Source organism: Chionomys nivalis, chromosome 19 (assembly GCF_950005125.1).
Source record: "Chionomys nivalis chromosome 19, mChiNiv1.1, whole genome shotgun sequence".
Taxonomy (NCBI): Eukaryota; Metazoa; Chordata; class Mammalia; order Rodentia; family Cricetidae; genus Chionomys; species Chionomys nivalis.
In genome coordinates, this window is record NC_080104.1 from 48,969,303 (window position 1) to 48,992,514 (window position 23,212).

Consider the following 23,212-nt stretch of genomic DNA (forward strand, 5'->3'; position numbering starts at 1 on the left):
TGGACCGTGCACTTTTAATTTCATCTTTTATTAACTACAGCTATCTTGACTTCTAGGACGTAAAGCAGTACCAATTTGATATAATATAAATTAATCAAATGAAGCTAATTATTATATCCATAACTGCAGGTTTTACGTACTGTGAACATTTCAAATCTAGTCTCTTAGCATATTTTGTTCATATATGTTTGTTAATTTTGTGTTTGTGTGGCTTGTGTATATGCACATGTTCATGAGTATGTGCACATATGTGCACATGCAGGTAAAGACCAGAAGTTAATAATCTTCATATATCACTCTCAAACTTACTTTTTGACATGGAGTCTCCCACCAGTGCAGGTAGATTGGTCCAGCAAGCCCCAAGGATGCCTCTGTTTCTGTCCCTTCCCAGGACTGGAATTGCAGTGTGCTCTGCAGCAATGCCTGGCATTTTGCTCAAGTGCTAGAAACCTGAACATAGGTCCTCATGCTTATGTGTTAAGCATGTTATTGACTGAGCTGTCTCGCTAGCCTCTGTGTGTCTTTTACAATCTTCCCTCCCTCCCTCCTTCCTATGTTTATTTCTTCCTCTCTTTCATCTGAGATGCCAGGGATTAGATCTAGGACCTTGGCATTTATACAAGTGTCCTACTGAGCTCTAGCCTCAACCCCCACTCTTAGCAAACATAAATATATGATTCTGAATTCTGCCCCGTATTCACTGGCTGTACAGTTAATGTTGATGATTCTGAATTCTGCCCCATATTCACTGACTGTACAGTTAATGTTGAAAACTAAAAAAAAAAAAAAAAAAAAAAAAAAAAAAAAAAAAGAGGCAAGTGAAACAATGAGGCTCCTGTCTGACACTTTAAACCCGCCGGCTGCCTGTGACATTCATCTTCATTGCCAGCTTGCCTGCTTGGCTGGGCTTGCAGTCACCGAGGAGAGTCACCTCTGATTGTGTCTTCAAGGGAGTTTCTGGAAAGGTGCAATGAGAAGGGAAGGCCGTCCCTTACTGCAGGTTGTACCATTCCATGAGCGGGCATCTGAACTGAACTAAAATGGGAGAAAAGAGAAAGCTAAATGAGCCACAGCCTCCAGCCCACCCTGATTCCTTCCTGTGAGCACAGACTCACCAGCCTTCCAAGCTCCGGCACCATGCTGTCCCTCCGTGGTGGGTTTTGTCTGCTTAAACAGGAACCCGAATCCATCTTCCCTCCCTTGCGTTGCTGCACTCAGGCATGGCCTCACAGCAAGGAGGAAAGTAGCTAACATAGTCTTGCCTTTATCCCCCTCACTGCCTACCTCTGTCATCATAGTCTCTGCCTCTGTGACTTCATTGTAAATTCTGCATATGAGATGCTTACTGAAATCCCTTACCCACTTCTTAAGATTGTTAGTTTTCTGTAGAGTTGAGTTCCATATGTATTTTGGATATTAAATCAAGCTTTTGAAAAGCAGAAACTTGGGGCTGGAGAGATGGCTCAGAGGTTAAGAGCATTGCCTGCTCTTCCAAAGGTCCTGAGTTCAGTTCCCAGCAACCACATGGTGGCTCACAACCATCTGTAAAGAGGTCTGGCACCCTCTTCTGGCCTTCAGGCATACACACAGACAGAATATTGTATAAATAGTAAAGAAACAGAATATTGTATACATAATAAATAAATAAATATTTTAAAAAAAGAAAAGCAGAAACTTTAATTTTTATTACATTTATTTGTTTATTGTATATATGCGTGTGTGTGTGTGCATGTGCACTGTGTGTGTGTGTGCGCGCGCGCACTTCCTCACTACACCTGCCTCAGTGGGCATGTAGAGGTCAGAGGCCAATTTGTGGCATCCATTCATATATATGCATATATACCTATACGTATATATACTTATGTTTACCTTGTGGGTCCTGATATTTATTGAGTATGAGACTCTGATATTTTATCAACAGGCTCCATCACCCCCTAAACCATGAGGAAACTTCAGTGGCCAAAGTTTTTGTCTTAAAAATCATTATATGTTCCACGCAAATATCCACGCAACATCATCAGTCAAATTACAAGGGAGGTTTTGGTCTGTTTACGGTCTATGATACCTAAAATAATCTAGAATGAAGCATCGGCAGCTGTGGTCATGAAAATACTCATATTGAGCTTAAAACAAAACAACAAAAAAATAATTTCAAGTTTAGAACTTTAATTTCTTAAAGATTTCTGTGTACGGCTGATTGTCTTGCATGTGCGCGTGTGCACTCCATAGATGCCAGAAGACGGTGTTGGGTCCTTGAGAACTGGAATTAGTCTATATGGTTGTGAACTGTCTTGGTTCTGGGAATTGAACTAGGGTCTTTTGCAAGAGCAGCAAATGTTCTTTGCTGCTGAGACAGATCTCCAGCTGCTACTGAAAAGTTTCTAAAAGAGCTCAACGGACCACATCGTTATTTTGTTTGTTTCCTCTTTCATATATAGTCATTTCTTTATAATATTTGATGGAGACTAACCCCAAACCTGGGGAAATGGCACCGTGCATAAAGTTCTTGCCACAAAAAAAAAGAAGAAAGTTTCTGTACCCCATAAGCCTCTCCACCAATCCAAAAAAGACCAAATTAAACTGAATTAGAAAAAGCCCAGGTTTAATGGCTACAACACTCCCAAATGATTTTTCAGGCCCCCAGCGAGGAGACAGGAAAAGAAGACCAGAAAACCGCATGTCTGTTATCTGCGGGTCAGTTTAAGTACTCTATGGGAGTGGTCTTGAACATCTCTGGGGGAGTAGTCATCATTAGCAGGCTTTCTGAGATGCAGCAGGGTTTGGGGGGATGGAGGGGGCTAAGGATGGAGCTTTCACCCGAGCATTCCAGTCTCTTGGGATATATGGATGCCAGGGGTTGAGTGACGCTTCCACCCGAACACCCACATTCAGGATTCAATGATTTAGAGCTGTTAGTAAACTGTAGGCAGCATGGGAAGTGAGCAATTGCAAATTGTAGATCCAACTAAATTCTGGTTCTGTCTTCCAGCAGAGCCATTTTTGATGCAGAAAATCAGGTAATGATGCAGGCTGGGATGTGACTTTATAGAGGATTTTCGTAGCAGATGCAAGACTCCAGGTTCAAGCCTCAGTGCTGCAAAAACCACAAATCTATGCAAAAAGTAAAATATATGTAGTTGGGAATAAGACGATAGAAATCTAGTCAAATTCCACTGATTTCCTCCGTATATGCCCAAGCCTGACTACTCAGTTGGCTTCACTTTTCAAGATTTGACTTCTAGAAATGTTCCATTCCTTGGAGGAATGTGAAGTCATTGGGTGAGGTGCGACCAGTTACAGCACTGTGTTTTTGAGAAAAACTTGGAGGCAATGGAAACAACTCATAGAAGACTGGTTAGAAATACTGCATATTTATGTGGAATATTCATATAACTTAAAAGTTAGAGGGGAGGACATGGAGAGATGACACAGCAGTTGAGAGTACTTGCTGAGCTTGCAGAGGATCTGAGTTAAAAAAACAACAACAACAAAAAATCCCAGCACTTGTGTCAAAATAACCTATATAGCTACCTTCGAGGGATCTGGCACCCTCCTCTGGCCTCCCCAGGTACTGCACTCATGCACATACCTTCAGACAGACACATGCATATACACATAAATATGCATAATTTTAAATAAATAAATGTTTATGAAAGAACATTATAGAACTATTTTACAATTATATTTTGGCAACATAATTGCATCCATTGATTCTATTTTCATGCAGAGAAACTTCTAAACAAGGCTTGAGAGAATCCACGCACGGTAATGGTGGCTGTTTCTGAATGGTAGCAGTATGGTTTTATTTTATTTGATTTTATTTTAATTCCTTTCTATTTGAACTTTTTTATCTACCTTATGTCTCTTGAATGGCAATGTCCACTTGTCTATTTGCTTATTTCCTTGAGACAAGAACAATTACTATGAGATCTACCCTGTGAATAAAATTTTAAATGTGCACTACAGTGTTATTGACAACAGATTTCCTATCTGAATAGGAAGCAACTGTTTCTATGTCCCCTGCTCCAGGGCAACCACAATTCTACTCTTTGATTCTTTGAAATTTATTGTTGCAGATACTTTATATGGTGACATGTGCAATTTTATTTCATATAGTATACGTTTGTTCATTTGGTTTATGTGTGTAGGTGTAACGTATGTGCATGCACATGCATGCACAGAGGCAGAGGACAACCTTGGATTTTGACCCCTGCCTTCTGCCTTGTTTGCCATCGTCTCTGTCTCACTGATGGCCACTGTGTACTCCAAGGCAGTGGCCCATGGAGTTTCCAGGGAGCCAGTGTCTTCATTTCCCGTCTCTCTTGGGAACACTGCAATGGTAAATGTGAGCATCTGTGTCCGACTTTGTGTTCTGAGGATTTGAACTCAGGTCCTCGTGCTGGTGCAGCAAACCCTTCCCAGCCCTCAAGGAAGTTAATATGCGTTAAAGACAAGAATGTTTTTGAGAACTCATTTTTACAAAAAAAGCTTGCCCAGCCCTGTTTTCTGGGATCATGGGTACTTTTAGTTGCCACTCTCCGAATGAGACATCTTGAGCTTTGTCAAGTCTGCAGAGTTACCTAAAACTCAGGTAGCACCTCATCCAGAGCACTGATTCTATGGCTGTGTAGTGAAATTGTCGCTTCATAGGGCACTGAGTTCGCGGACTGCTTAGTGAAACTTGGCCTTTCATATTTGCTCTTAATACTCAAATGCTTGAAAAGATCTACTCAACTCCTTCCTAGTAAATGTAATGTTTTTATGGCTTAAAATGTCGTGGGTCTGGAGAGATGACCCAGCAGAGAAGAGTACGTGCTACCTTCCAGAGCACCTGAGTTTGTTTCTAGCATCATGTCTGGTAGCTTGCAATCGTCTATAACTCTAGCTCCAAGTGTATTTGGATGCCCTCTTCTGGCTTCTTCCAGAACTGCAGACTCATACACAAGCAGAGTTTTATACACACACACACACACACACACAATTAAACAAAAAATAAAACTTTAAAAAGCCACAGTCATGAGAAATTCTTGTACAAAGACTTTGGTAAACAGCAGAACCTGCACTTTTATCTTTTTTTCTTAATATTTATTTATTTATTATGTATACAATACTCTGTCTTGTGTGTATGTCTGCAGGCCAGAAGAGGGCACCAGACCTCATTACAGATGGTTGTGAGCCACCATGTGGTTGCCGGGAATTGAACTTAGGACCTTTGGAAGAGCAGGCAGTGGTCTTAACCACTGAGCCATCTCTCCAGCCCCAGAACCTGCACTTTTATTTTCTCTTATAAATCAATATCCTGGGGTCTGAAGTCTAAAACATGGAATTGGTTGAAAAAATTATCCTTACAAATTGAGCAGTGTTGGGTGTGATTCTAGCTGATTATCCATCTATTCTAATGGGCACACTCACGGACAGAGTCTCACACATTTTAGACTGTACTGACGGGATTATTCTGCCTGGTAAGCCCTACAGCTCTTGTTGGTAAACTATAGAACATTGACCAAACCCTATTAGACAGTGGTAGCATCCAACCCAATCCAAGCAAACCTTAGGTCTTAACATATAGTTTATTCTCACTGTCTCTGCTGTCCCAACCACTTTCTGTGCAGTAAATGGATAGCACAGGGTCCAGTGTGGTGAAAGCCTGTCTGCAAGGGGGCACTGATGCGCTTGGAACCACACATCAGATGGAGTGTGAATTTCAAACCCTCCACAGATTGTGTTTAAAGCCAGAAGAGCATGTGATGAAATTGTCACCTGTGCAGAATAGTAACCCCCCTCCCCAGTTTTAAATTTGCATGTATGCATTTGGTTTTCTTTGCTATGGAACAGCACACAGAACACGGTGGTTTGGTTGAACTGAGCTTTCCTGGGGCGGGTTTAGCACATCTACGCCTCTCAGGAGCTCCTGCCTGCAACTCCGTGGTGTAGGCAGCTTTTTCCATGTCAACACCTGCTCATTAGGAACTGGACCAAGACTCCCAAGGGCTCTCAGATGGCCCTGCTTCTGCGTCTCTGCCAATCTGTACCAGAGTTTAATATCAACCTTGAGGTGAAACTCTGTCCTTTACTTGTAGCTAATCCACAAAACCATCTGGCCCTTTGGTTTCTCTGAATCCAATCTAGTGCACGTGGGGAAAGGGTGCTGAGTGGGGCCAGACCAGCAGACCTATGTACATTTCCTGAAGGGCAATTCATTGGTGTTGGGAGGGGTTTGGATAGATTTTGGCTTAGAATATAAGTCTAAGTGTGTTCGCTCCATGGTTTCGACTTTAGTTGCAAGATATTTGCTTGGAGCTTGCCCTGTTGGGGAGGCATGGGCATGCTTCCAACTTTAGTTCCTTTAATAAAATAATACTCTGATGTTCCAAATAAAATTATGCAATTGTGATTTTCTAAAAAGATATTTTTTCTTTAATTTTTCTGTTTTGTTTAATACAGTATCACAGGGAAAAAACTTTTTAAAATATTTATTGCCTTGCTCCACAAAGTAATTGAAGCTACTTAATAAGGCATGTATAGAATATCAAAGTAATATAGGGGCCCTGGGCATTTGTTGAATTTGGGTGTCTTTAGTACACACATGAATTATTCTGCCTCAACAAAGGATGTGTCTAATAAATATGCATTTAGTAAAGAAGCTATGAGATTTTATCTCGGTGTATATGACTTAGAAAATATGCAGATATTTTTCTGTCACTCCATGGCAGTTCTCATACTCAAACCCACAGGACTGATTCTGTGAGTCATGCCCATGTATACCTACATACATGTATACTTACACATATGCTTACATGTGCCTTATTATATGTACACAGATAAACAGTCATGTATATAGATTGCTATATACACCAGGTGGGATCTTAATGTCCCCTATTTATTCTCAGAGACCTTGCAAATGGTTTGTCAGGAATCATGTGGAGGCTGAGAACTCAGCATGCCATGGGCCCTGGGCCAACTCCCACCTTGTTTTTGAATACAATCTAAACATGAAGAATAATCCTTGTATTTATCAATGGTTAAGAACAGATAACAGGAGTAATACTAGTGACACATGAAACTCAAATTTGTGTCCATAGGATTTTATTGGGTCAGAGTCACACCTATTTCTTGTCATCTCTGGCTACACTGGCATCAAAAGCAGAGTCCAGCAGGGGCTCCAAGTCCACCTGGTCAGCAGAGCTAAAAGATGTTTCCTGCCTGGCTCTTTGCAAATGTGTTTGCTGGCTCTCTCCTTAAAAGAGTCACTACAAAAATCTGCTGGAACCAAGCAAGGGCCCCTAGTGCTTGAAAAGGAGTGGCTTCTTTCATTTGAACTCTTCAAAGAGAAATTAAGGAGAGAATCCACGTTAAATTTTTATCTTTCATAAACCAAGCATGGCAGTGCACGTCTGTAATCCCAGCAGTTGGGAGGTGGAGGCAGAAGGAGCAGGAGCTCCAAGTCACTCCCAGCTATATAGCAAGTGCCTTGGGGCACATGAAATCCTGTCTCAATAAAAGGTCTTTAATACATTTCTTGATCACTTTCTCCCAAAGACCACATAACCTAATGTCCAACTCCAAGATGTTTTGAATATTCAAACTTTAGGAATTTGTGGCTCCGCCCTGTCCTGATGTCACAGAGAGGCAAGGAAAAAGCTATGAAGTTATAGAGCATGCCACGTGAATCTTAAAGATTTATTTTTATTATTTTTTAATTTTGTGTGTGTGTGTGTGAGAGAGAGAGAGAGCGAGAGAGAGCGAGAGAGCAGGAGCAGGGGGAACCAGTGCTCACAGAGTTCAAAAGCGAGCATCAGATCCCCTGGATCTGGAGGACAAGAGGCTGTGAGCTGCCACATGGGTGCTAGGGACTGAACTCTGGTCCTCTGCAAGAGTGGTGAAAGTTCTTAACCATGGAGCCAGGTCCAGTCTCATCATATGAGTCTTAATTGCAGTAATTGGCAATGTGCCTCCTAAAGTAACATCAGATAAAAGCCTACTGGGATTTAACATGCGGTGCAGAGGAGCCATGGAATACCCCAAGTGTGCTAGGGACCCGAGTGCTCATCTACTCAGTGTCTGTCTGCCCTACTCTGTACCATCTTTACTTTCTATGACATTCATGGTTTATAGACATCAGCTACTGAAGCATGCCAGTAAGATAGGAAAGACATGAGTTTCCACGTCATAAAAAGACAAAGCCATAAATTCTGCAGATAGGGCTTCCAATGGCCATGGGTGATATAGTTAAGAAAATAAAGATTTGTTTGTTGATTTAGAGAGGATCTTATGTGCTATAGCCTGACCTGAAATGTGTTATGTTGCTGGAGATGGCTTTGAACTCCTGATCTTCTGACCTCCATCTGCTGAGTATTGGGATGACAGGTATAGACCACTACATTTAGTTTAAGCACTCAACCAATTGAGCTACATCCCCAACCCCAGCATTTTTAGAAGACACAAGTCCACACATTCCACATTTTGATAAAGACTTGTGTTTGGGTTTTAGTTTGACATTTGACTGACTGTCTTTATATAATCTGGCATAGTCTCTCTCTCTCTCTCTCTCTCTCTCTCTCTCTCTCTCTCTCTCTCTCTCTCTCTCTCTCTCTCGTTCTTACCCACCATTATCCATATGGTCTTGGCCATCAAATGGCTAAATGTTTTCTTGAAGCAGAACCCCTTTCTTGTATTATCACACTCTCTCCTACACAGGGTGGGAAATGATCACTGCACAGCCTTGGGTTTGTTTGGTCAATATAAGATTTCCCTGTTTTGTCCAGGGTGGCCTTAAACTCACTGTCCTGCCTCTGCCACCCCGGTGCTGGCTTTAAAGGCATGTGCCAATATACCTGGCAGGCCACCAGCTTTCTGACTCTTCAGATTTGTCCTTCTGTACCTTTGCTGACAGCCATTTCTTTAAATAATTCCTTTGAAAGGCAGCTTAGCTTGCCTGCATCTTGATCTGAAAACAACAGGGAAAGGGGACCCAGTCCATCTTCGAATCTTTCTTCCAACCTCATTTCATCATCACAAAGTGCATGATGGGAGAGCGAATTGACTGCACCCTCCCCTTAACAGCCAACAAGGCAGGAAGGGAGGTGTACAAGGTGCCCTCACAATCTCATAGCCACCAGGAACAAAGGGAGCAGCCATGCTGTGGCGGTTACATGCATGACCTTTCCTTTGGGCCACCTTGGATAGGTTACTGTATAAACATTAAAGAACAAGAGCTTAGGGGGGAGAAAAAACAAAACAAAGAAATTCCAGACTCTGTCGCATTTGGCTAAAAGGGAGACACATTTTCACAAGAACACAGGGAAGGGATTGCATGACTCGATGGTCCTACTCCATCCATGGCCTTGAAATTGTCATTAAAATCATCAGTGGATGAGAGTGATGCACTCTAATTGTTCAGGTGGGTTAGCAGACAAGGAATGGAAAAGCATGTCTGATGCTCATCTTCCGTAATTGCATCAGGATTGAACACGTGACCTGAGAAGCCATCAAGTAACTTTCAAATAATTTTCTCGGTGCAATAATGTTCTGGGGAATTACCACCGATGCAGAGTAGAATGCCTTGGTAAATTGACTCTCACCACTTTGGTTTATTTCTGATGGGAATCTAAAGAAGGCAAGAGGCTTCTATAAACAGTTTTCTGCCTGAGCGTTTCCAGTTCGGCATTTCTTCAGCACGTTTTTTGTTTTCTGTTTTTTGTTTCTTCTATCTGAAATTGTCTCATTACTTGTTTACGGCCCCCAGCCCTTACTCTCAAGACTGGAATGTTCTGGTAGTGGACTTATTTGCACCTTCATGGAGGACATAAATGGTGTCCCTGTCACCTGATTAGCACGTGAGCACTTGGCTAAGTTGACTAGATCGTGAAGGGTTAACTCATAGCATAGTGAGTGGAGAAGAGCCTACATCCCTGACCTAAGAAGGACTTTTGGGTGGGGGCTAACCTGAGGTTCTGTCCTGGCCACCTTTCCTCTGCTTCCATTGTGGGCTACCTTTGTTAATTCCTCTTTATTTCATCTTTCTCTCCCACTGAGGGATGAAGTCTTATCCATGCACATGACCCAGGAACCAAGCACACAGCACACACAGAACGTGACTGGGAGAGCACATGACTGGTGTGTGTGTAGCACTTGGTTGCTTCTTTTAGCCAAGGGCCTGAAAATTGGTACCTGTGTTTGACTGGAGACCATCCTAGGATCTGCTGCTGCATACCTCTCTGTTCCTCACGCACACCGATACTTAGAGAGCCACCATAGGTGTGAAAGACATCAGTCAAACGTTCCGTTCTCTAGAAACAAAGGCTTTCCTTCCTATGTGTTTGCTTTTGCAGAGAGTTAGCAAATGCCAGAGGCATGGGCAGTTTAATTTTTATTTACTTACTTATTTGTGTTTTAGAAGAGGGTCTTACAGCATAGCCCATGTTGACAGCATACCCACAACCCTCCTATCTCTGCTGCCCAAGTGCTGGAATAATACCATTTTACAGTAAGCATATGTTTCCGAGAGAGAGAGAGAGAGAGAGAGAGAGAGAGCGCAAGCATAATAGCACCTGGGTATTCTCTGATGCTTGTTTGGCGGGGTAATATCTACTTTTAGGAGGACACTCTCTGACAAATCAGATCCTCTCTTTGTGAGTACAAATGAATGGTTTATACAGACTACTTCTGTCCAGTAGAAATATAAAAGCCCACCTGTGTCATTTCTTAATGATACATTTTCAATGGGGGAAATTATGCTTGATTTAACTAGACTAACTTGAAGTTGTACGGTGAGAAAATCAGCGAGAAAAGCTCTTTTGATAATTTACATTTTATTAAACTTAAGTCTTAAAATGTGGGTCTGTATATTAGCTGAAACTTAGGAAGTGTAGGTTGGCATGCGACAATTGCCCCACATATGCTGGGCTGTGTTCTAGTATCTCACCTGAGCATGGGTTATCAATCTGAACTTTCCAGTTAAGTTAAACATTGCCTTCTCTAGCTGTGCTAGGCACATCGCAGACCCAACAGCCACCTTATGCGTACAGCGGCTGATGAGCACAGCTTGTAAGGACTGCTGAAGAAGACGATCCCTAGGTAGCTTCCTTTATGTCACCCAGTGACTTCTGTCACCTAACAAAGTGCGTTCAGGAGTAGGGAGAGGGCGTCTTTGAAGTCAGTCATCTCCTCTGCTTCCTCCGCCTGTGAGAACCCAGACCAGAAAAGGCTGTCAGGTTGTCTTTGTTTGCACACACACACACACACACACACACCCGCCCGCTGTGGATTCATCGCTCCGCCTGGCACTACCAATGTCCCTTTTCAAGCCAGCAGACACCAGGGGTGTGGCTGCGGTGCCTTCCTCTTGCAATAAGATCCCCTCATCTCTAGGCTGGCTTGTGTGGCTGTGACGGGAAGACTATGGGGAAGCCATCCCCGTGTCTGTTCCCATCTGCCTGTGTGAGGTCACTGAAGCAGCTGGTGTGCTTGGGACAGCTGGCTCTCTCTTCCAGTGCTGAGGTCAGCCCAGTTAGCTGAATGGACTGTCTTCTCAAGGGAAGGAGGGCAGAGCCGGGGCTAAGACAGATGGCGCCAAGGCCAGTGCTCGTGGACCACAGGTTTCCCTCCCCAGGAGGAACATAGCTGGAGAGCCCTTCGGAGATCTCCAGCCACACCGCCCACGCCCTTTGCAAGCCTCTGAAAATGAAGAATGAGCCTGATGGAGTCTGGAATTTGCCAGGGTGCTTCCTTGCTGCTTATTGTCCTTCTTGTTTTTCCACATCGTTCGGAGCTTGCTCAGGAACCCTTGATGGTGTCTCTATCTGATGCCAAAGTTAATGAGATAAAAATGAACCCATTTTCCTTTGTGAGGGGAGAACTGTTTTGACTCTGTCATGGTGAGGCTGCACACGTTCTGAGGAGAGGGAAGTGGATGGAGCAGGGAGTAGTCTCCATGCCGTCAGAGTAGACACATCACTCACTGCTGGCAACCTGATGTCAAGCCCGGAAAACACAGCTTCCAAGCAGCGCTACAGCCAGTGGGCTTGTTCCATCGCTCTATAGCATAGAGTAACATATTAGGGTAGTGTATAGTGTCTGCGCACTGCCCAGCTTCCGTCCCTCCACCGTGTAATAACTCACTAATGGGTGGCTCTGAGGAAATGGTTATGATCAAAATACGTTGTCTGAAATTCTCAAAGAAATAATTTTAAAAAATCTGAGGAAGTGGTTATGATCAAAATACATTGTCTGAAATTCTCAAAGAAATAATTTGAAAAACGAGGGGGAAAAATACACAGCTATTCAACCACCAATCACCCAAGTGGCCGTGTCATCGCCATAGAAATCACATATGTGTATGTCATCATTTGTCACCTGAGGTCAACAATGCAGAGTCAGGATGTGGAATGGGAATCTCAGAACCAACAACGGAGAGTAGGCAAATCATCAATTGGCTGGACTAATAAAATAATCAAAGCCTGCCTTGAGATAATGGTGACGGTATACCGGAGTGGAAGGAAGAGGTAGAAAGACCTTGGCCATGATATCTCAAGTCTGTAAATCCTGATATGAATGGATTCGGCCGGTTTCAACGGAATATTTACTCACAATTGTTTTGAATCTTAACTTACTATTATTTAAGGAATAGTTATTGCTCCATTTACCAAGGAAGAAAACAACTATTATTTTTACTTAGTCGCGGTCACATGATCTGACGCTGCACATAGAAGAATAATTCTAAAGGAAGCTCATTCACTTTGGTAAGAAATCAAGTTACTTTGTTACGAGGAGTCCCTTCCGGACAACAGTTGTGGTGACATTGTTACACCCAGGACTCTTGGTTGCCACATGCTTGCTTTCAGACAACATCCATTCTGACTTCCAGAAGAAGGTGGAAGGAACAAAGATAGGGCTCCCTGCCTCCTCTCTGGATTCAGCCAAACTGCTCACGTGTTGTCGCCAGGACACCTGACCCTCCATTGAACTTAGTGGGGAAGAAAAGCCCTCGTTTCTTAGCAAAAGTTTAAGCAATCACTCTTGCCCAACATTTTTAAAGGATGGTCTAGGAATCTTTGTAGTTGAGACTTTCACAAAATAAGAACAATTTCTTTGTCCTTGAGGGCATTCCTTTAAGGCTGGGACACTGCACTTTTTAATAACTTTGGCATTCTTCACACTGGCCACGAGCCTGTCTGTTAGGAGCGGGACTGGACAGGTTGCTCTAGATGGGAATGGCACTGAACTGGCTTTATGATGCTCCATCTTTCTCTCGGGTTCCGCATCTGCATTCCATTCTTGTTGGTGTTAGGGACCACATGCTCACTTTAGAGGTATATAATCTTGGCCAACCTGACCAGTCATCCCTAACCTCTCCATGAGAACAGGATAGTTCAGGGAAGTTTTAATCAAGGAGTGAAGAGAAGAGGCTGACCCTTCAGTAAGAAAATAAAAATGTAGGACCCATAGGGACACCTTCCTTGGTAAAATCTGTGGAGTTCAGGTCTGTAAGCAGAGGATAAAGCCACGGATTTCTTCTAAGGAAGAAACTCAATAGGCTGTGCCTTAGAATTTATTTGTGATGTGTTCCCGGCTTACTAAAACAAAGAAGTAGCCAATGGGTAGAATATTTCTCATTATGGTGTCATAAAAGTCATTCTCCATCCTCAACTTCTGGCCATGTTGGAGCAGCAAAAACTTCTTCTAGAGTGGAAGACCTGTGGCTTGTTTATTCTCGTTGTTACTGGTGGCGATCAATGAAAGCATAGAGTTTTGCCAGCCTCCCTGGGAGAAGGTACCTTGAACAAGGGTACTTAGAAATACGCTACATTTTGAAGTCTCATTAATGTCTGCAAAGGGAGGAGAAAAGGATCCTGAAGCCAATGGGAAGGTCGCCAGTTCTGTAGCTGGCTGCCCTCTTCAGCTGGCTGAAACTGTGTGAATATTCCTCAAAAGTATAGGGCTTATTTAGGGAGATGCCATGCAAGGCTTCACATGCTAGCCTTTCCCCTGTCCCACTCTGTCTTCTGGAGGAATCGTCCTGGTGAGAAAACTTAAAGGCTCTGATTCTTCCTCATTCCCGATTAGGGCTCGTCTGCTTTTGAATTAGAGTCAGATTGGTCTATACCTTCACAGCCTTTGCCTCCTTCCTGTTAGATAAGACAATCTAATAGGCAACATAAAAACTCTGTGTGTGTGTTTGTGTGGGTGCGTGCACACATGTACTTGCATGCCCGCCTAGATACATTCACGCATGCATGCACACATGTGTTTGTGTGTGTATGCATGTGCACATGTTACGTGTGCACATGTGTGAGTGAGTGTGTTCATGCCTGTGGCGCCTACGCGACAATCTCATGTGTCATTCCTTAGGTGTCACCATCATCCTTTTTTGAAGCAATGTTTCTCATTGGCTGGGAGTTGATCCAGTACACTGGGCTGGCTGGGCCAGTGAGCCCCCGGGATTTGCTGACTCTGCCTCCCCAGCACTGGGATTGCAAGCCATCACGCCCATCTACTTTGTTTCCACTGTGGTTTCTGGAGACCATATCAAGGTTCTTATGATATGTCATTTCCTCATGAAGATATTTCCATGGAAAACAAGCCTGTGTGAATGGGTGCACATAGTAGGCCATCATCAACTGTATGACCAGTGCTTTTCAATTGATCTCAGTGACATGTGCCATCAACTTAGAATGACAGGCTGTGGGCTGTGCATCTTTCGGATTCTTTATCACTGATGACAGAGTCTAGAGGACCGTCAACGGGAGAGAGGGGACCTTTGATGTCTAGAGAAGAATCAGTTTGTAGATGTTGGCCGGTAAGAATTGTACTCAGTGCTCGAGACACACACCAGATGAGAAACTGCTCTGTAGAGCCACAACCCAATCCCCACAGTGCCCTGGGCATTGTGCTCCTCCCTTATGAAGCTCAGAGTTCCCTCTGCAAAGCCCAGCATGTCCACCTCCCAAGGCCCACTGTGCTTAGGCCAGAGTATGGAGCCTCACTTTCGGTTCTCATTATTTGATTTTCTTGGTGAGATTGAGACGTCTTTAACTTGAGCCCACAGGCTTTGGGCCCAGTCTAGCATATCAGGCCCTTTTGCTGATGCTACTGATGTCAGTGCTAGTGTGTGTGTGTGTGTGTGTGTGTGTGTGATTCCCTGCTTAGATCTCTTGCAGTGCATGCTCACAGAAGACGGAAGGCACCGGCATCCTTGAGCCATGCTGCTGCTTCACTTCACACAATGAATATTCAGAGGCTGCAGTCACTGAGGACTCAGGTGGCACAAACAGCAACGTGATTACAATGAACCCCGGTGTGAAAGCCCTTCAGAAACACTGATGACAGCCCAACTGCTCTCTCCTTTGCCCCTCACACCACATGCGAGGAGAGTCCTGGGGAACCTCTGAATTGGGCGTCTGTCCCTCACAACAGTGGGCTCACGCCTTCCTGGCTAATGTGTTGTCATGAGCGTGTTGTTTTAAAAAGACAACGGACCCTTCTGTAGTCCTCGCCACAAAATGCATCAGGACTAACCGGGCATAAAGGATGCCCTGTTGAGGCCAGCAATGCTTGCATTGTTTGCCCGAAAATGGAGTCAGCATCTCCCTGGGAAAATGTAGCTAATTTATTTTATAGATTTTGCCACCATCAGCAGTTGAACCCAAGCAGCTCTGTTCTCTGATGGGTTAATTTTTCGCTTGGTGTGGATCTAGGCTGATGGATAAATTGCAGCCCTTTCCCTTCTCGTGGAGGTTTCTGAAGTCGTTTTTTTCAGGATTAGTGCTGGCTTTCTGACTGCCGCATGTGTGGTGACTCCGGATCCTTCCCCTTCGGAAGAGCACCCTCTGCAGCGTTCCCCCTTCGGAGGAAATCACTTAGACACTTCCAGCTGGTGGCAGGGGATGCGGCCATAACACAGCTCCTTGGTCCCAGCTGCCTCCACTACAGCCTCTGCAGCAGGATGGCTGCCCTCGCCAGGAGAGAGAAAGGCGCAGCAAGGTGTAGGGTGAAACCTGGACCCTGCTGGAGTGGGTTTTGAAAGCTGCAGTTTCCCCCAGCATCTCTGCCTCTCCGCCTCTTGGATGCTTCCCTGCCGTTCAGCCCAGGCTCCTCTCCAGCAAGGACTATGCTGCTCTGTGCCTGATTAGAGGTGCCTGAGGAGATCACCTTTTCGGAGAAAGCTCTGCCTGCTTGACAGGGTCTTTTTCGATGCATTATGGCTCATGCCGCCTCCCAGCTGAAGAAAAACAGGGATTTAGAAATCAATGCTGAAGAGGAGACTGAGAAAAAAAAGAAGCACCGCAAACGGTCCCGGGATCGCAAGAAAAAGGTAGCTATGTGTGCCACGGAGCTCTCATCTTTGTGAATGCGTTTCCTCCCGGCATCCGTGACAAGTGTGAAGGGCTCTTTTCATGGGCAGCATAGAGTGTCAATCGGGAGTCGGGATGGGGGGCTGGCGGTAAAGCATGGGCCATGGAAGGCTTTCTCCTGGAGGTCGTGGTGGGGGGTGTGATTGCGGGGCTCTGCGGAAGGTGCGCCTCACTTTACCGAGCCTCCAGCATGTTTGCACAGCACACAAGGGTGTAGCCAAGGAGTTAAAGTTACTTTCTTTGCAGCTGGGTCAAGGTTAAATAGACTGCAGGTGACTGTGGTTTTGCCCCGAGCTGGCCTTTGTACTTCTTAGAGGTCTGTTGTGTGGAAAAGCCGGCTTTTGTGTTGGAAGTGTGTCACAAGCATGCGCGTCTTAGGGCAGCTTTATGACCTCAAGCCGGTTCCTGCTCTGCCTTCTCGCTGTCCTTGGGCCTCTTCTCTCTAGGAGGTATTTTTCAGCTGGGGTTCTGCAGTGGAGATCAGCTACTAGAAATAACTTTCTGGGGTTAAATAGAGCCAAAGTCGCAGAGGTTCAGATCTTACCTGCTGGGCGAGAGTGATTGTAAATGCAGGAATTCCTGTGCCATGGGGGTGGAGGGGAGAGCCCTGCAGCCTTCACACTGATGGTCTGAGATCAAAGCCCTCATGGGGCACTAAGTACCCATTTCTGGTTTCCAAGGCTGGAGAGGAGACACAGGAGATTCTAGGCCAGTGGTGTTTCGTTGCGGCTAAAGAGGTATTACTATTTGGTAGCTTTGCCCTTTTAGGGTGACTCCTGGGGACTGGCCAGTCCAAAGGACTTTTCCTGCATGACAGTTAATCATATTTTACTAAAATCCTGTGATCTGAATGTAGAAGCCAGTCATAAAACATTGTGATGTGTTTGTGTGGATACCCCAAGGGAAAGAGGCTCCTCATGAATTCTCAGCCTCGATGTGTCTGCTTTGCAAATGACATGCAAATTCCAACCATGGAATCTACCTTTCTTCAAGAGAGAGAGATGGCTATTTTAGGTACCTTCCCAGTTTCCTTCAGGGTTAGACTCTGCAGGTGTAGGCGCACTGCCTTTTGCCTGAAGGAGATGGAATTTGGAGAGCTGCGGTGGTTTTGCGGCAAGAGGTTGCGTGTACACATGTCCCCATTTGGGGATTCTTGTAAATAAACTCCTTGGATCTCTTTTCATAAAAGTACAAACTCGGAATAAGGAACTCTGTGGTGGCGTGTTTCAAAACCTTATGTAGCAAAATTAGGAAGTGACCATATTTTACTAGGTTCTGGTCTTGTTTTATTATACAAGATTTGGCTCCGAGAAGGTCACTATGGATGGTCCCTTGCCAAATATCCCTGTCTCCACTTTTTGATGCTAAATGGGCTTCCGAGACATAGGGGTGCAGGGACACACATTTTTGTAAAGGCCCAGTGTCACCCTGAAGGTTGATGGCAGGACTTTGTAGCCACAATGACAGACTTGGGCCCCTGCTTGACTAAGAAGTCACACAGGGAAGGGTGAGGTAGAGTTGCTTCAGGACTCTCTGAGCTGGAGCAAAAGCTTTGTGGACCAGAATGCTTTGTGAGAAGTGCGACAGTCTGCCCAACGTAAATCTCTTAGCAACCAGAGGGCTCACATAGGGCAATATCAATATCGCCATGGTGGACAGACAAGGTGATGTAGATACATTGTTCTCAGGACTCTGAGGGAGGAGCTGCAGAGAGTGGCTCACAATGACACTGTCACAGCATCACACATATATTACCTGAAGGACAATGTGCTGTGGGAGATAATCCCCATGATCAGATTTTTTATAGATGGCTTTCAACGTACAAAGTTAAGCTTTGAAGACATACCTTCATCCACTTGGTACAGCAAATGTAACTTTTCTTCCCTGGCTTGTTTGACTTTGATCCTCTTCTGAACCTTTTTCTAGATCCCTAATCAAGGCCAGGGGGCTACTTTGTTTCCTAAGACAGACCCTGTGCCAATGGGGGGAGGTGGGGAGGAGCTGCTGCTTTTAAATTTTGCTTTGTGGGCATTTGTGGAGATAGTTGTTCATAAGCAGAACTATATCCCCTAGGGTCTTCTAATTACATAAAAGTCATAGTGAACGCTCTTAGATAAGCCCATATAGGAAAGACTAGGAAGTATCGAAGCTGCCATTATGGAAAAGAGCCTGTGACTTTTAAACAGAAGACTTTGTGGTTCAGGTTGAAGCCAGTCGAAGATGACCCTGTCTTGACTATGAGAAACGGCAGCAACCATCATGGCCTATGAGCAAATACTCTAGTCTAACCGGAATGCATAGGAACTGTGGTGCCAGACTGACGCGCCACCAGGTTTCTTCACTGAAGCCCAGTGAGCCGCACATTTGTGCCATTTTAGATATGCTAACTAGGAGCATGGACTGCCTGTCACACACGCACACCAAAAATGCTAATGAATTTTAATTGGCTGAATTTTAATAAAGACGCTTTATTCTTGGCATAGTTTAAGGAGTTTTAGGTGGCTCAGAGAAGAAAGGCATTTAGGAAGTGGTTAGAGCCTTTAACGGGGGTCGAAGGTGGGGGCTACTGGCGATGGACCCTGAGTCCCTGCCCATGCTCAGTTAGCACTCTCCTGCTGAGGTTGAGCCAGGCCCCTGATTCTGTGTGAAGGGGGTACAAGCAAGGCTTGAATGGATATTGGTTTAAAGACAGATAGTTCACCCCGGTGGATCCTCCCGTCATGGTTCCATTCCCCTCCACACACTCTTCTCCTAGTGGGCTGCTTAGATTTACAGCAGAGGAGGGCAAGCCAAGGTAGGCACAATGCCCTGCCTAGGTGACGCTAGGTCTCTGTTCTTGGCAGCCTGCAGAGAGAAACTCTCTCACCAGCCTATAGGTGTGTGTCAGTAGATAGCTCATCCTGTCACAAACACAGGGAGGCATGAGCTCCCTTCTGGCAGTGACCCTGTTGTCCCTGCGTGCCCCTTGTTGCCATTATCCATGTGTTCATGCTCTCTGCATGTTCAGCCCTGTCCCCCATCAGCTTTGGACATATGAATATCTGCTTATATATGTTTATGATATCTGGTTAAACAAACAAACCTTGAAGGCCGCCTGAGACCACCGCACACACAGGCACTATGGCGCTCCTTTATCCCTCTCTGTGTAGCTAACATGGTGCCGGGTACTGAAATAAACTAGAAATCCTGAGAGTAATTCAATTCTGTGAGGAATGTCATTTCTGATGACTGATATTGAATTTGAATAATCAATAACAAAGCAGAAATAAACCCTCATTGCTTCTTTCTTGTGTCATGCCTTCATTCGATAATCATGCATAAAATGAGTTCTACCAATCAGGTTTCCTGTCAGATGTTGGGTAGAAACGTAAACAAACAGTGGTAGTGGTGTGAGCGCTCCCAAGAGAGAGGAGGAGAAAGATAAACTGTTCTCCCATCATCCTCCAACAGGGCAGGAAAAGCTCTTCTAAGAGACAGTACAGAGATTTCCCCCCGGCTGCGCCCATCCCAATTGGCTAGAATGGGTTTGGGAAAGAATCTGAGCCTTGGAGGACAAGGCAGGGATAAAGAAGACAAGAATGCCAGAACCCCCGTGGCCAAAATGGTGCCAGCAGGAGAAACCATTGAGCTACATGGAAAGCAGATGCGATTTTGGAGTGCTTTGGGGAAAAGGAAGTCTGAGGGCATGGCATGAAAAGTCAGGAAGGACCAGAGTATGAAGGCCTATGTGTGCCATCCTACAGGGACTGGCAGATCTCTGCTCCGGGGGGGGGGGGGGCAGGATGCCTGTTCTGGAGCAATGCATGGCTCATTGGTGTTGTAGACAGCAGCAGCAGAGCAGTCAGGAAGCTCGGATGGCGGTCCAGGCAGGCAGGCGATGCTGGGAGCCCAAACTGGGGGAGGGTGGGGCTCTGCCAACAGAGAGGGGGTGTGGCATGTGAAAGATATTTAAAGGAAGATGCAGTAGAACTTGGCAATGGATTGTAGGTGGGAAGCGAGAAGAAATCAGATTCTAGGGAAGCTGCCAAATTCCTGGCTCGAAGGGAGACATGAAGAATCGCATTTCCTGAATTCTAGTCTTTTCTTCCAGGCCCATTTGCTGACCGGGTACCATGTACCAGGCGGGGCTTTCTCTGCATTGCCTTGTGGGTGGAGGCTGCTTTAACAGTCACAATAACCCTTCAGAGTGTGTTTTTAGTATCTCCATACTGCAACTGAAGAAACCGAGCCATGAGCCACTAAACTGACTTCTGGAGTCCCCATAGCTGGAGCTCATGAAGTCCAGTATGGGCTGGGCTGTCCAGCTCTCTTGACTGCATCTTCCCATCCTACCTCATGGGTACTCCATGACATCCATTCTGTCCCTGCTGTAGACCCAATAGACTGGCTGAGCTGGGAGGTGGCTCCATGGGTAAAGAGCCTGTTGCATAACTGTGATAACCAAGTTTGATCCCAGCACCCACATAAAATAATGGGCACCGTAGTGTGCACCTATAACCCCAGTGCTGTGAGGTGGGGACAAACAGGTCCCTAGGGCTCACTGGCTACCTAGCTTAGCTGAAGGTACATTCTGGGCCAGGGAGAGACTTTGAAAAGAACAAAAGATGGAGGGCCCTTCAGCAATGAAGCCAGAGGTAGACCTCTGGCTTCTACACACATAAATCTGCACACATATATACCTTTATCTGCATGCATGTACACCCATATGAACACACGCAAACACAATGAAGAAAACTGTAAAAAATCATAAGTGGAATTCTTTTAGAATGGTTTGCAAAGGAGCAATTCTTTACTTGCATCAGAAATCTCAGTTTATACAGTTGGCTTCTCAGAGTAATCCAGTGTTGTGATATATCTATCTTTCTCATCCTCTGTATAATATATTTTGAGGTTTTACTTAAAAGGTCTATCTTTTAATGTTAATTTTGAGGTATGTGGATGATTTGTCTGCACTATGCCTGGATAGCTCATTTGAGCCCAGAAGAGAGCCTTGGTCCCCCGGAACTGGAGTTACTGAAAGTTGTAAGCCACCCTGTAGGTACTGGGAATTGAATCAGGGTCCTGTGGAAGAACAATCAGTGCTGATACCTGCTGAGCCATGTGAGCCCTGTGTCCTTAAGGTTCTGTGTCCTTAAAACTTGTTTTGAATGCTGCAAATGAAAATTACCCTCACTAGAACTTTAAAGATGAGCCAAGACAATGACATCTCAAGACTATGTGGCTGCCTGCTAGTACGGCAGAGGAGTTCTAAGAGGCTACTGCTTTGTCCCTCTCCTCTGTGGCATGGGTATTGTTTCTATCTCCATTTTTTCTCATAGAGAAAACAAAGGCTGATAGAAAAAGAATTGGCCTAACGTCCTGTAACCCATCAGTGATGGATGTAGACACTGCTTGGGTGGTAGAGCTTTAAGATCTACTTGCCCACTGAGTTTGTTGAAAGTCTAGCAGGCTTGTTTAAGGTCAAAGCAATGAAGGCCTGAGAGCACATTTCAGAATACATGAACTCTGGCTGTGGCCCCTTCCGTGCTGTTTCAGGTGTCTTGACATTTTGCAGGTTTTGCTCATGCCTAGTCACCCAGGTATTTATGTCATAGGATGCTAGGCTGCACATGTGTTCTGCTCATGGGCTTTTATGGGATGTGATTTTTTTCAGACCTTCAGGAACTTGTTCTGTCACCTTGTGTATCAAGAAGAGAGATCTCAGGTCTCCTGGGAAGCCTGTTCTCTCTGCTGCTGTCCTTGAAATGCTGGGCTGCAGTGATGTCTTTTCACGCCTAGTTCATCTGGGAGTCTAGGCTCCTTGAGACCAGGTTGAAATTGTTGGCTGTACGCGAACTGAATCTTGCTACATCAGAGGATGGACTTGACAGACAGATGAAGGGTTGATAGGCTGCATGAAAGGCAGTCCTGTGTAATGATCATGAGTTTGGAATGGAGGGTGTGAGAGTGGACGTTAGGATTATCACTCGACCGCATGACCTTGGGGGAGCTGTGTGAGCTCTAAGCACCTCAACCTCTTCATCTGCAGCGTGACTGTCATTGCAGTGTGTGTTCAAGCCATGGCGGGATGCAGTGAACTGCTTGCAGAGCGGCTTGGCTGAGAGAAAGAAGCAGATAGCATCGATGGTCCCTGCCCTTGAGAATGAACAGGAAATAAAGAGCTGCATCTTTCATCCTGCATCTTCAGGAGTTATACCAATTAACTTGCAGAACTGCACAGGTCCGTTCCCAGGGAACATCTCACTGCAGCCTCACAGAGGGCAGAAGGATGCTTAACCACCCGTAGGGAGCCTGCAAGTTGGCCATTGACTGTCTCACCATAATCTGCAGGGATAGGAAAGGTATTTGAATAAGACTTGGCAGCAGGCTGCTCGCCCACCTTTCTCCTAATGTCCTGCTACTGTTTTTCTTCCATAATTTTCTCTCATCTGTTCATGAAAAACACCAGGACCTTTTTTGCTATTAACTAGTTAACATGGTGAGCAATACAAAATCATATTAGTACAAATGATAGATTTATTAACGTCTGAATGTATTAATCAAATTCAGAGGCTTAGGTTCCCCCCATAGTTATTTCTATTTCTATTTTTAAAAATACTTATTACTTCTTTGGGAATTTGAGTTTTGACCATATTAACCCTCTCCCCCATCTACTCCCCCAGCTGCCCAACTTTGTGTCTTCTTCTGTTCCCTCCAGCTGTCAAATCCAATCTGTGCTGCCCATACTTTCACAGATGTGTGACCTTCCATGGCAACATTCTTAAAGAAAACTTGACTCTCCCTCTCCCAGCAGCTACCAATAGCTAAGACCAAGGCCTCCCTTCTCCATGCTGGGATTTGCTCTGGTTTGAGCTCGTACA

At 44.9% G+C, this 23,212-nt stretch overlaps 1 protein-coding gene across 10 annotated transcripts in view; it reads left to right on the plus strand.

The window, feature by feature from the left end:
* Positions 1–23,212, plus strand: part of Ank3 (ankyrin 3) — a 445,234-nt gene that overhangs the window by 125,569 nt on the left and 296,453 nt on the right. For 2 of the 10 annotated variants that reach the window (XM_057751280.1, XM_057751282.1), the window contains exon 1: positions 15,747–16,312. The exons of 3 other annotated variants lie outside the window; for them this stretch is intronic. In XM_057751280.1, the coding sequence (XP_057607263.1) occupies positions 16,199–16,312 (114 nt within the window). In that variant the 5' untranslated portion in view covers positions 15,747–16,198. Of the gene's footprint in view, positions 1–15,742; positions 16,313–23,212 lie in introns of those variants that run through there. 5 more of the 10 variants (XM_057751278.1, XM_057751277.1, XM_057751279.1 and 2 more) reach the window with 5 other exon arrangements.